Source organism: Sinocyclocheilus grahami, unplaced genomic scaffold, assembly GCF_001515645.1.
Source record: "Sinocyclocheilus grahami isolate Dianchi unplaced genomic scaffold, SAMN03320097.WGS_v1.1 scaffold563.1, whole genome shotgun sequence".
NCBI lineage: Eukaryota > Metazoa > Chordata > Actinopteri > Cypriniformes > Cyprinidae > Sinocyclocheilus > Sinocyclocheilus grahami.
In genome coordinates this window covers 1,332,298-1,346,497 of record NW_015505742.1, presented here as the reverse complement: position 1 = coordinate 1,346,497, position 14,200 = coordinate 1,332,298, and the positions used below count along the sequence as shown (strand labels likewise).

General features: G+C 39.9%; 1 protein-coding gene across 1 annotated transcript; it reads left to right on the top strand.

The window, feature by feature from the left end:
* Positions 1-7,102: 7,102 nt before the first annotated feature.
* LOC107556294 (protein sprouty homolog 2-like) lies at positions 7,103-11,182 on the top strand. Its single transcript, XM_016239366.1, has 2 exons — positions 7,103-7,647; positions 9,376-11,182. The coding sequence occupies exon 2, from the start codon at positions 9,427-9,429 to the stop codon at positions 10,330-10,332; it is 906 nt and encodes a 301-aa protein (XP_016094852.1). The 5' UTR covers positions 7,103-7,647; positions 9,376-9,426; the 3' UTR covers positions 10,333-11,182.
* The last annotated feature ends 3,018 nt before the right edge of the window (positions 11,183-14,200 follow it).

Sequence of the window (14,200 nt, the reverse complement as noted above, 5' to 3'; positions counted from 1 at the left end):
AGAAGAGGATATAAAAACAGGAACCGCAAAATTTGTGTAATGGTTTTCATCTGAACCTAAATCAATCCACTGTGTGTGAGCAAAAAAAGTGTGTTTGGGAGTCCGAAGGGGACACAAGCTGTCCAAGGATCCAATGGATATTTCATGGGTTCAAAGGATGCAGAATTTAAAACATGAAGGTTTTGATTTGTCACTTTTGTATGTGAGCATGGCCATTTTGAGAAGTGCAAGAGATTGAGGCAATAAAAAGAAAGAAGTGGAACCTATTGACTATAAAAAGTGATTTAAACAAAACATTGTTTATGCAACTTTTTCCTTTTCATGCAAAGCAAATGCTCTGCAATAAGTCTTAACATTGTTTGCAGTGTGCTGGTGATTTAATCTTATCTGAGAGAGAAGAACATTGTTTTGACAAATTTTACAGTGAGAGTCACTTGGTGTCTCAACTATGTTTATGAAAGGCTCAGCAAAATGTATTTTTATTTCACATTTTCTTGCATATCAGGTGCATTTCACAGAACAGAATTTATTAAGCTTCAAACCCCATAAATGTTCAAGCTCAGTCAGCACATAACCTTGTACTACAGACACAAGTGATAAACTCCCATAGACTTAAAGGAACAGTTCACCCAAAAATAAAGATTCCGTCTTCACTTACTCACCCACAAGTTGTTCCAAACCTGTACAAGTTTCTTTCTGTGTTAAACACAAAAGAAGACATTTTGAAGAATGTTGGTCAGTTGCCGGTAGCCATTGACTTCCATAGTATGGGGGACAAACAAATACTATGGAAGTCAATGGCTATACTGGCTACCATTTGTAAAAGATACTCCAATAATCTTTGTTTTTTAACAGCTTTGTCAAATCAAGTGTAGTTTTTCCTCACAAACTGTGCCGAAACATCTGTAATTATGAAACATTTCAGCCATTTCTAGCTAAGCTGAAGGGGTTATTCAACCCATTTTGCAGACCATTGTCTTTCCTAATTATCTTTCCAAATGTGTCATTCGGGACCCTGTCAAAGAGGTGACCCTACTATCAAAGCAAAACCCAGAGTATCACCAATGCTATTCACAGGCAAATCAAGGGCAAAGATTTCATTACTTCAAATCTGGCATACCTCCTTGGAAGTGCGAGAACAGCTAAACGATGCCAGGCGAAGCCCATGCAGCTCGCCCCCGGGCTGCAAGAGACTTTTTTTTTCTTTATACAAGGCCTAAACTTCCTATGAGATCTGCCCGACCTAGCATAATGACTGTGCATAACCTGCTTTAATTGGGCTAACTGGCTCCAGAGTCAACTATTGTGGTTTTGAAACAGCCCCCCTCCACCGTCTCCTTGTTGCATTATCAAAGAATTTGGTGCACATTATAAAATGCCTAATTACAGGGCGCTCTGTGTTTCCTTCCGACGCCTAGAGCTCACCAGGGGTCATTATTACTTGGCTCCGTGTCCGCATGTGCATCCTTGCCCTCGTTCTTCACGTTTGTTTTTTTTCTTTCTTTTTTTCCACTCTCGACCCTTGTGGTTCACTCCAACACACGAGCAAACGGATATACGGTTTATCTTCCTTACAAACACATCTAATTGTACTTATAAAACATCCTCTCAGACATTCCTGTGATTATCTGTCAAATATTTTGGAGACGTTACCGACTGTGACTAACATGTGCTTCTGAGCACAGACTGACACTTTGTGGTTTTTGGTTTTGATTCAAGCAACATTGAGCATGCCAGTGGAAATAACAGCGGTTGGTAAAATATATTTAAATGACTGCGAAGAGGAACTTGGTTTAACGTTGCTATCCATAACATGATAATAAAATAAACTCTTTTTTTTTTTTTTTTGGTTTTTGGTTTTGATTCAAGCAACATTGAGCATGCCAGTGGAAATAACAGCGGTTGGTAAAATATATTTAAATGACTGCGAAGAGGAACTTGGTTTAACGTTGCTATCCATAACATGATAATAAAATAAACTCTTTTTTTTTTTTTTACATTTCCTAAAGAAAAAAAATGCTTGCAAATGCAAAACTCATCTGTAAATAAATGAAATGGCATGTGGTGAAGAAGTCTAAGACTTTCTACATTACCACAGAGAACATTACAATAAATGACAGGATGTAATTGAAACTTCTATCTCTCTATTTCCGTCTCTTCCAACTAAATTGTCTTGAACCACGGTAAAGCCTGAGGTGACAGTGGAGCTTATCTCACAGAACAAGAGGAAAATAAACGACACCAGGAAAGGAAAACGTCAAGCAACTTCATTAAGCCAACAAATTCATGTCACATTGAGCTTAGCTCAAAGCTAAACCGTCTTTATGCATTTTGTCCACTGCTTCCTCTTTATCTTTACAAACGTGTTTAAGCTTTTGTTTGAGGGTATGAAACATTTCAGCCATTTCTAGCTAAGCTGAAGGGGTTATTCAACCCATTTTGCAGACCATTGTCTTTCCTAATTATCTTTCCAAATGTGTCATTCGGGACCCTGTCAAAGAGGTGACCCTACTATCAAAGCAAAACCCAGAGTATCACCAATGCTATTCACAGGCAAATCAAGGGCAAAGATTTCATTACTTCAAATCTGGCATACCTCCTTGGAAGTGCGAGAACAGCTAAACGATGCCAGGCGAAGCCCATGCAGCTCGCCCCCGGGCTGCAAGAGACTTTTTTTTTCTTTATACAAGGCCTAAACTTCCTATGAGATCTGCCCGACCTAGCATAATGACTGTGCATAACCTGCTTTAATTGGGCTAACTGGCTCCAGAGTCAACTATTGTGGTTTTGAAACAGCCCCCCTCCACCGTCTCCTTGTTGCATTATCAAAGAATTTGGTGCACATTATAAAATGCCTAATTACAGGGCGCTCTGTGTTTCCTTCCGACGCCTAGAGCTCACCAGGGGTCATTATTACTTGGCTCCGTGTCCGCATGTGCATCCTTGCCCTCGTTCTTCACGTTTGTTTTTTTTCTTTCTTTTTTTCCACTCTCGACCCTTGTGGTTCACTCCAACACACGAGCAAACGGATATACGGTTTATCTTCCTTACAAACACATCTAATTGTACTTATAAAACATCCTCTCAGACATTCCTGTGATTATCTGTCAAATATTTTGGAGACGTTACCGACTGTGACTAACATGTGCTTCTGAGCACAGACTGACACTTTGTGGTTTTTGGTTTTGATTCAAGCAACATTGAGCATGCCAGTGGAAATAACAGCGGTTGGTAAAATATATTTAAATGACTGCGAAGAGGAACTTGGTTTAACGTTGCTATCCATAACATGATAATAAAATAAACTCTTTTTTTTTTTTTTACATTTCCTAAAGAAAAAAAATGCTTGCAAATGCAAAACTCATCTGTAAATAAATGAAATGACATGTGGTGAAGAAGTCTAAGACTTTCTACATTACCACAGAGAACATTACAATAAATGACAGGATGTAATTGAAGATTCTATCTCTCTATTTCCGTCTCTTCCAACTAAATTGTCTTGAACCACGGTAAAGCCTGAGGTGACAGTGGAGCTTATCTCACAGAACAAGAGGAAAATAAACGACACCAGGAAAGGAAAACGTCAAGCAACTTCATTAAGCCAACAAATTCATGTCACATTGAGCTTAGCTCAAAGCTAAACCGTCTGTATGCATTTTGTCCACTGCTTCCTCTTTATCTTTACAAACGTGTATAAGCTTTTGTTTGAGGGGCTTTGGTTGGGGGCGATTAGACAGCCAAAGGAGAAAGACAGCTGTTCCTTCAAGAGGTACACTTGGAAATAATGTCAGAAGACTTATTTAGGATTAGTTAGGCACAAGTATCTTTGCAAAGACAGACAGCCCAGTGATTTATTATTTTATTTTGTTTACTTGTTTTATTATTTTATTTTAATTTTATTATTAAATTCAATTTTATAATTATTGTTTATTATTTTATTTTTTGCATTCCTGTTTTGTTTCATATTATTAGGTGACTCTCAAAATGTATCTGGGGTATTTTTCACTCCAAAATCAGAAGAAAATATAATGAATATTTAATTCTATAGTCTATATAATATTTAATTTATAATTATGAAATAATAATAATACAAAATTCTTAAGATATATTTAAACTGAAACAAAACTTTCATGACTGAAATGCAATAAAACCTCATTCTTATTTGTTTTTATAAAGTCTGGAAGCATTTACACTATATAACAGTTACAAATTCAATACAACAAATAATAAAGTGGTTTTGAATTGTACTTTACAGATATAGTCTACTTTACAGTTTAAATAGATGTCATAATTGTCTTTTGCATTATGTCATTTTTTTGTGTTATGGTAATGACAAATGATAAAAAGGAAGTTTTAAATGTTTGTTTATTTTTATTTTTACGAAAATTGTCGCAATACAAAATGTATGCAACATTTTGTGTGCAACATATTTTCTTACACGACCCAGACATTTCTGGACAGTCTCCATGAGCTTCACCCAACTATTTGTTATGTGTCTTATTCTAAAAGACTTTTTCCCTGCATTTTCCCGTTCAACCCCCTTCTCCCATTTCCTCATGGACCCCATTGACAATGTGTGACCAAGGGAATCTGGGCGTTCTTGGGCAATGGGAGTCCCCATGACCAGGCACAAAGCCCCCTGTCAGTTACCTTTTCACCTTTGGCTGGTGAAAAGGAGGCCCTGAACAATAGGGGCCGCTCAGCTGGAGATGGTGGAGTCTCATGGGTTTGGGAACTCGCTCACTCTCAGCTCGTTTCCTCTTTGACTCTCCATGTTCATTTGAGGCCACCTCAAGGTGCATTTGTTCACCCCCTCCTTCTGATAACACAGAAGCAGCCTTGCCTGTTATTGCCTTGCAGCCTTTTTAAAGAAAAGTTGCTAGAGAGACAGACAGACAATGTGTCAAGGGGGGTACTTGAAGAAGCCTACATTCTCCTGTGGGAGTACTTCCTATTAGCCCACAATGGTCCATACATTATAAAGTGGCCCAGAACAACTGCATAAAGGTAGATGATTCGATTTTTAAGAACAGAAATGGTTGAACTCCTTGCAAGGCAAGGCAAGTTTATTTATATAGCACATCTCATACACAATGGTAATTCAAAGTGCTTTACATAAAAGAAAAGAAAATAATAATAATAAAAAAAATAATCACAACAATAAAACAAGGAATTTAAAAACTTTGAAAATGATAAAAAAAAAATTGATTTAAGAGGTTTAAAATGAATTTAAAACAGTTAAGAATAGAAAATGATTATACAAAAAATATAGTGCAATCAGTTCGGACATTGCACAGTGCTCATTCAGTAAATGCACAGCTAAACAGATGAGTTTTGAGTCTGCATTTAAATGTGACTAATGTTTTAGCACATCTGATCTCTTCTGGAAGCTGATGCAGCAAAATGAATCTTCGCCACTTACAAATGTAGGCCTGCAAAAAAAGAAAAGAAATTGTTAAAGTGATACACATAAGTGTCAACAGTGGTTGAGCAACAGATAAGCTCTCCTGTGAAAATGTTTAGGCTGTGAAAGATTGAGGCAGTGTTCTCTGTAGCGATATCTGATTCGCGAAAGAATCTTTTGAATGAACCGATTCATTTGAATGATTTGGTTGAACCGATTAGCAAACTCAACTGTAAGGGAGGATTTTGTGCACGAGGAAAACTGTTTGCATTTCCTGCTATATCACAATGTCGAGAACCATTCATATTAACAATATTAATTAATTTCATTGGGGAATAATAATGTTTAAAGGCTAATGTTGTTGGGACAGTAAATAGGCTGAGAATTATGGGTGAGGTGTGACACCCTAGTTAATAAAGAATTATTATTATTATTATTATTAAGAATTATTAATTGTTGATGTTGTTCATAATAACCGTCATGTTATTTTATAGGCTACATAACTGTATATGCAATTCAACAGTTTTCGATTTTTCAGTTACCACAAACGTAAGAATACGAGTGCATCAGAATTCAGAAGTTTGACTGAAGATTATAAGACGACCCCCCTTTTTCCAGATGTACTGTATATGCAATTCAACTTATTTTCTCACCTGAAAGTCAGTGAATAATGTGCATAAACTGCGCGACACTGGGAATAATTCAATTCAATTCAAGTTTATTTGTACAGCGCTTTTCACGATACAAATCATTGCAATGCAACTTTAAAGCAAATTAAGTTTCTACAATATTTAGTGGTAGCTTATCAGTTAATGTACATATGGCAGAAATGTACGGAAAAATCAATTAAAGACGTAATCAAACAGACGATGAACACTATTAACAGTGATTATTATATGATGCAATCAAACTTATAGCAAAATGTGGTAGTTCTGTATGTTGTTTCAGGGTTGGCATCATCTGAGGTCCTCTGAGGGGTCGGCATCATCTCTTCTCAGGTGTTCTGGATCCAGACTGAAGCTTGTGTAAAAAAGTGACACAAGTGACGTGACATGTGGCCAAGTATGGTGACCCATACTTGGAATTAGTGCTCTGCATTTAACCCATCCAAAGTGCACACACACAGCAGTGAACACACACACACACCGTGAACACACACCCGGAGCTGTGGGCTGCCATGTTTTTGCTGCGGCGCCCGGGGAGCAGTTGGGGGTTCGGTGCCTTGCTCAAGGGCACCTCAGTCGTGGTACTGAAGGTGGGAGAGAGCGCTGTACATTCACCCCCCCCACCTACAATCCCTGCCGGTACGAGATTCAAACCCACAACCTTTGGGTTACGAGTCCGACTCTTTAACTATTAGGCCACGTTCCCATGTGGCCTAACCGTTTTCTTACCATTCCCACTCAAATCCTAGTTACAAAAACAGAGAAATATATCCTAATGTAAAAAAAGATTGTGATAAACAGCGAATTTATTGTAAAAAAAAAAAATACACGTAAATGTCCCAATACGACGTATAGGCACACCTTTGAAGAATAACTCAAAAGAATTGGCGAGTCGGCTCTTTGAACTGGTTCATTGAACCAAATCTTCCGAGTGAACCGATTCGCTCAAATGAATCGGTCGTCCGTGTGCTGTGCCGTTCTGACACACACACACGCACACACTCACACACACATACACGCACACACTCACAGGGAGTGAATGTTGAGTCCTGTAGAGCCAATGAGCTGGGACCGGATACGATATATCCTCTGGGACAACAGCTACTCTGTTCACCCCCTTCACTTCCACATGACGCCATTTACAGCATAAACCCGACCTCCTCTCCGGAAAGAAGAAAAAAACAAGAGCTGAAAAACTTGAAAGCAGCACAGTGTGTGCCATGCAGCCAAACATTCAACTTGCGAACCGCAACGCGTCTTCTTGAAAAGTCTTGAGCTTTTTTTTTTTATTTGTATTTGTTCAGTAAACTCCGCTCATTTTGTTGGATTCTGGAACTTATTTTCTTTTTGGCATAATTAGCGGTTTAGCAGCATAAGTGGAACTACACTGCGTTTACTTGGAATAAACGTCTGATGTTACCGTTTCGCGCGGAAATACGAGGACGCGCGAGTGTTTGCTCTCATCGGGATTTTTGTGAATGAATCTCCCAATGAACTGAGGACTAACCAAAGAGAAATTCCTACTAGTAGCATATACTCTTCACAACACAAATAGGGGGTTGAGGTGGTGAGATCACGGTAAGCGACGTGTATTAGGCTACAACTTTTTTGCAGTGGATTTTGACAGGCTTTTATTTTAGTTTCGCTTATTGCTTATGTTTTTTCGTCGTGCATTTATATGACAGGTCTTCATGACTTTTTCCAGTGCTCATGCTCCGCGCCATTCTTGCAGCTGTGCAAATAGTTGCCATACGGATCTGTTCCCTACGTACTTACTTTGCCTTACTTTTCATTCAGGTCAATTTGCAAATCGCTATTGAAAAACGACATCTACAGCTGCACGGTTGTTTTGAAAAACCCATACAAAGACTCACAAAAGATTGAAAAACTTTACACATTTTTTCATTAATTTAAAGTTGCCACTAGACATTTATAAACGTAATCTACACTTACAGAAATGTTCTCTTTCCTTCAATAAGAACTCATACGACGTTCCACTAATTATTTTACTACTGCTAATAATAACAATAAAACTTTGGCTGCTGTTGCAAAGGGGGAAAAATGGTTCTGTACTTTATGCCAGGTTCAACCAAGTTAAGTATTGTCATAAAGTTAGTATGCATGCTGATAACCCAGATCAGAAGTTTAAATAGCAGTGAGGAGATACACAGATGTTTAACAGACATTTTGCTGATGGGGCCTCTCCTTGGAAAGAGAGCTCGTGCATTGATATGGTAATTTGGGGTAGTGTTATTTAGATTGAACTCAACTGGTGCTGAGGGTCCCGGCTGAGATATATGGTTTCATGTTTTTGTTTTTTTACTTCAACACGTGTGGATATTTTATTTTATTTTTTTGTATGTAAGTTTTTGTCATTAGAGCTCCGCCCCCGTTGATAACATCATAATAAATGTGTGGACCTCATGTTACTCCTATGCATGCCAGATGCTAGATATTAAAATTGGCGATTTGAAATGGAAAAACTTTCCAATTTTACTATAACAACAACACTATGAAAATGTGTTATGGTGAATGTAAACTTTTATATTTAACTAAACACTATGACGGCATTATTCACATATAAGACCGCCATCTCTGTCTAGCCTATATAGAAGTTGTGCAATACTTGCATTTTCAAGCTCTTTCAAAATTGCATTTGCTTACGATTTTGGATCCTTATGACTAAAATAATAGCTTGTACCACAAAGCAAATTGAAGCTGGGTGTACTTTTAAGTCTTTTTTTTTTCTATACCATATTTTACAAACAAGTTCTAATATGCTCTGCAAGAACTGAACAGTGAGAATGGTGTTTGCAATGTTAAAATAAACACAAAACCATAAAAAAACTCAAAAGCAAGCCATGGGTGATGTTTGCAAGATGTTTATATAAATGTACAGATAAGTGAAACTGTCATTTATAGGGTGTGTCTATATAAGACCATACATTGGTCTCAAACTTTCCTTGAGGATAGATGATGGTTGTGCAGAAGTCAAACTTGTAGATTTTACTCTGCAAAGCGATCCTTATTTATTCTTGATCTGATAATGTGCAGCACCTGAGACACTGTAGAGCAAAAGTGGTTTTGAGTCTACTAGATGTTCCATGAACTTGATAGCTGCAGGTGGTAAAGGCCTGTCCCGTTAATGATCAGCCATCTAGGGCTGTAGAGGTGGGGAGTAGTTGGGAGATTTGCATTAAGGAGCCTGCCTTTTCTTTTTGCCTAGCTTGTATGATTTACATATGGTTAGTTTATGGGATTTTACTTCCCTGTACGCTCTCGTTTAACTGTCTGTCTTTCCCATAGGACTTCAGATGTGTTCAATGCCAGCCGGAGAGTTTCCACTTCAGAGTAAAGATGGAGACAAGAGCTCAAAATGGCGGCAGCGGCTCCTCTGGCTTGCTGCAAGCTTTGCGTGACACTGGCAGACCCCAGACTGGGGACTCGGAGCCTTGGGAGGGTCAGGTGCTCTCCCTGGACCAGATAAGGACCATCCGCAGCAGCAATGAGTACACGGAGGGCCCGACGGTGGCGCCCCGTCCGCCGGCCTCCCAGCAGAATACGGACTCGCAATCTTCTAGCCCGACTTCCACCGCCTCCATTGAGTTCTCCGAGGCCCAACAAGCCGGACAGCAGACTCCTCAACAAGCCCCTCAGTCGCCAAGGAGCGGCATGAGCAGATCCACCAGTGGCACCAGCAACGGGTCACGCAGCACTGCCAGGGTCAGCACAGGCAGCACCTCGTCGGAGCAAAGACTTTTGGGAAACGCAGGTGGGACGGGCGATCGGGTAGTGAGGGCGCAGCCTAAACGTTCAGAGCTGAAGCAGGAGGAACTGAAGCCCTTGGCCACGACCCCGGGCCAGGCCGCCGACGGCAAGCACTCGAATCGCTGCGAGGACTGTGGCCACTGCAAGTGTGAAGGGTGCACTTGCCCTCGGACCCTGCCGTCCTGTTGGATGTGCGGCCGCAGGTGCCTTTGCTCGGCGACAACAGCAATGGACTATGCCACCTGTGTCTGCTGCGTCAAGGGTCTCTTCTACCACTGCTCCAGCGACGATGAGGATGTGTGCGCGGACAAGCCTTTCTCTTGCACCCAGTCGCACTGCTGCATGCGGTGGACAGCCATAAGCGTCCTGGCACTTTTCCTGCCCTGCCTGCTTTGCTACCTCCCGGCAAAGGGCTGTGTGGCATTGTGCCAGGCGTGCTACGACTGCACCAGTCGGCCAGGATGCCGCTGCAAGAACAAAGGAGTTGAGAAATAAATGAGGCTCGGTTCCTGGAGTAGCACTGGGAAGATAACCTTATCTGGGACTATCTTCAAAGCAGTGGGAAAATATTCGCAAATTGTTGTAGTTTTGGCACTGTAGACCAAGAGGTGACATTGGATTGGCAAAAACTAGTTTGAAGTGGTTTGTTTGTCTGTTTGTTTTTTGCTTTTCTCTCATCCACATTCTCTTTCTAGTTCACTCTTTAAGGGGGATAGAGTTTGTTGCAACATCCTTCCCCTGTCCTTTTCGTTTTAAACTGAAGTCCAGAATGTTAGCCCTATTGACATTCAGTAATATGACTGATAAAGGTGACAGACTCTTCTAACTAACTGTTTGTGAATAGTATCTGCAAAGTATGTAAATTAGCTCTTTTTCTGAGAGATTTTATTTTTGTACATATAATATTTCAACTGTGAAAAGCATTGTGCCAAACCAGAGGCACCTTGACAGATCCATATATATGATGCATATATAAAACGTGTATAGTGCTGTACATTCGTTTTGAATGTACATCAATCACTCTTTTGATATTTTGCCTTATAGAAGAGAACCCTTACATGAATTATCCCTACAACTATACTTGTAAATTGTACAGGGACCCTAAGAAAAACTTTATTTTCTAATTTCAACACATTTAGTGTAAAAATATTTATTTGAAGTTTTATTATTTTATAAAGTAATATTTATTTTGAGAGGCATCTTTATAGGCATCACCCCAACTTTGAGAAACAAAACCTCCTCTGTTGTTGCTGCAAAACAAGGGTGTCAAATCTGATGCATATGTTCACTATAAAATAGAAAATATATTAACGTTTTGAAATTAAACAATGCATTTTCTGTGTTCTTTCTGGCCTGCTGTTGACCTTGTTTTTAGCCTTTGAGCACAAAGGCCCATTTCAGAAAATCTACTGTTTTCTCAATCGCCTTTGTTTACCCGATGGATCTTCTGTCAGGGTCGCGTTTCACTTCGCGTTTATGATGAAAGCGATGATGTTCACAGAGCTTCGGTTTCGAGGTCATCTGAAAATAAAGCGATGAAAGTGATAGTGTACGTTGGCGAATCAGCAAAATAGGTGCGTTACTGAGAGATTCTATCGATGAGATCTTCCTGCACAAAGGAGATCAAATGAAGTTTAATATAGCTCACTAGAAATGCAACATTGAGTATTGTCTGGTGTTGACTGTTATTTCATGAATAATCTTGCTTTAACCGTGACCATTTGGAGACATAGGCGTAAACTCAACTGGAAAATTGCCGAACTGTGTTAGTTTGTGTTGACCAAGAAAACTTGACAAAACTTTAGTCATGCAATAGTCACACTGAATTAAGTTATCAAGTTACGATTACCAATAATTAACACCAGTACATGGAACTCCAAACTTCTTGTCTGATAAAACCACCCAAACAAAATGATCTCAGATCAAGATCAACCCCAGTTCCTTTATAAAGAAGCCCTGATCTCGAGCCAGACCTTCAGGGGTAACTTCCAGCCTCCCCTGCCAGCAGCGGATACTGGCTGCATTTACTTCCATGGGAAACATCTGGCACTGGTTTAATCATGGAAGTATGCGAACCACTAGTTGACATCAGGAGGATCAGATATTGTTTCTGTTGGCAAGCCGTTGTTTGCTACGCTCCCTCCAATCCTCACTTGTGTTATGGAAACTGCCCTGTGGGAATATTAAGAGTAGATATGGTATACGCAAGATGCTTTATCAATTCTGCTTTTGAGGAAATTTTCACTCCCTAGACCCTCTCCGAGTTGCTTGGATACGGTTGTGTAAATTGCGAACTTTAACCTTTTTGTATTAAGAAACTTGATTGCTAAAACATCGCCGATAACTCTGTTTGCATTATCACAACTTTATTTGAATATGGCATGAGCAAAATCACTTTAAAACTAAACATGACTTTAAAGTTCTCAGGTCCCAGATTTTACATTCCAAATAAAGTGACATACATTTGCACCAAAAGTTTAACTGGTCTGTGCAAATATATGGTTCATTGCAGTTTTAGTGGTCTTTGGAGTACAAACCATCAGTTGGGAATCACTCTTTAAAACTAAAGCAGCTTAAAATGTCAAGGTCATGACATTGATTTTACATTTTTTTTATACAGCAAAAGTTTTTTTTATATATATATATATTCATCTTGCAATGCATGCGCGCCTCCTTTTGTATAGTCACAAAGTAAAAGGCTGTTCCTTTTTCCCCATTTTCTTCCCTGTGACATGATATGCATTACTGGCATTCGCACTGTTGGTTCAGCGTGTTGGCGCATGTTTGTTATTTTGCCGAGGGTTTGAGTGACAGGAAGCCAGCTTTCACCCCTTGGTAGGGATGAGCCTCCTTCCCCGTTTACGCGGAAAAAGATGAAAAAACAAAACCGTCCCGATCGCTCGAGTGCGTCGTTTTCCGGCTTGCCTCCCACCCATTGTTTTAAGCTGTGAATGGCAGGGCAGTGACGGGGGGTTGGTTTGCTCAAGAAAGCTCCACAAAGGGTTAAAGACATTACTTTAAATGACAATGGGCCAACAGTTTACCCCCACATTCGAACCCTTGTGTATTCACCATCTTTTCAATGGGCCTCAGTTATTTCACCACCTCTTAAGCCTCTTCAACTACCTGCTTGGTATTCTCACAGGGCAGCCTCTGAGTGTGATTGTGTGTGTGTGTGTGACAGCACGCACGCGCATGTTTCCTACTTTGCGTGCGAGTGTTTAGCAGCCGCTAAATGTGTTGTTATGGGTGCAGGCAGCACAAAAGAAGGATAGATGGGTAAAATGACACCCCTTTGAAAGAGCTGCAATTGCATGCCAAGTTCAAGAGAAATAGAGAAATATAGATTTCTCCATTGAGCAGAAAAATGTGTCAGATAAAGGCTGGGAGGATTGACCTCAATAAACAGACAACAGATGGGACGGAACTTACTTTGTCTCAAAAATTAACCCTAGTATTAAGTGCTCGCCTAGGCCGGAACGTCTAGTTATTGTCAAAAGGAATGGATTAGACCAATGGGAAGTTACTTCATTTGTCGTTGAAGACGTTATGTACCCGTCTATTGATGTTTGGTATGTTTTGAAAGGGTATTGATTACTTCCATCCTCATTCTAAATTTAACAGTGTCAATGAGGACAAGCTACACAGGCAAAGAGAGATAACCCTGACTGGTTACCACAGGACTAAACAGGCAAACAAAAGTGCAAGGAAAAAAGTAAAATTAAAAACAGATACTGTTTAAAGGTATAGTTCATCCAAAAATGTATTTGCCTTAAGAAAAAAAAAATCACAGTCAACAGGCTGTCAAAATATGGTGCATGATATTAAAAACACAACATATTCACATTTGGAGACGAAACAAAAAAAAAAACTGGCAATAGAACAAACATTGTTAAAAAAAAAAAAGTTAAGGGAAAATCGTGTTGTTGAAAACAACTGAATCTAAACTGAAACCAAAAATATATAATCTTTTTCATTAATACACGCTCAGATCCGGAGAGACACCCCCATTAAGCAAGAGCAAGAGAGTCTGAAAAAAGAGAGTGTGCATTTGTGCAGAAAAAGAACGAGAGAGAGAGAGAGAGAGAGAGAGAGAGAGAAACAGAGAGAGAGTAGGCAGCAGAGCAATTGGAAAAGCCCCCAGAGCGTCTCTTTGTTGGTTTTAGCTGGGCCCCGGCGCTCATGCCCCGTTCTGAAGCCCAGATCTATTCAGTCTGCTCATCAAGGCAGAATACTCAACAGGAAGGAAGGAAGCGGCCCATTCTTTATACGCCCATTGTCTGACCACCGGGCTTAAGCAATCAAACAGCAATGTGCCGAGAGAGAGAGAGCAGGATAAGGTGCTCGGTGGGGGCAGGGAACG

Excerpts from the sequence above, each read along its gene's own strand:
- LOC107556294 (XM_016239366.1), top strand. The coding sequence starts at position 9,427 with ATGGAGACAAGAGCTCAAAATGGCGGCAGCGGCTCCTCTGGCTTGCTG.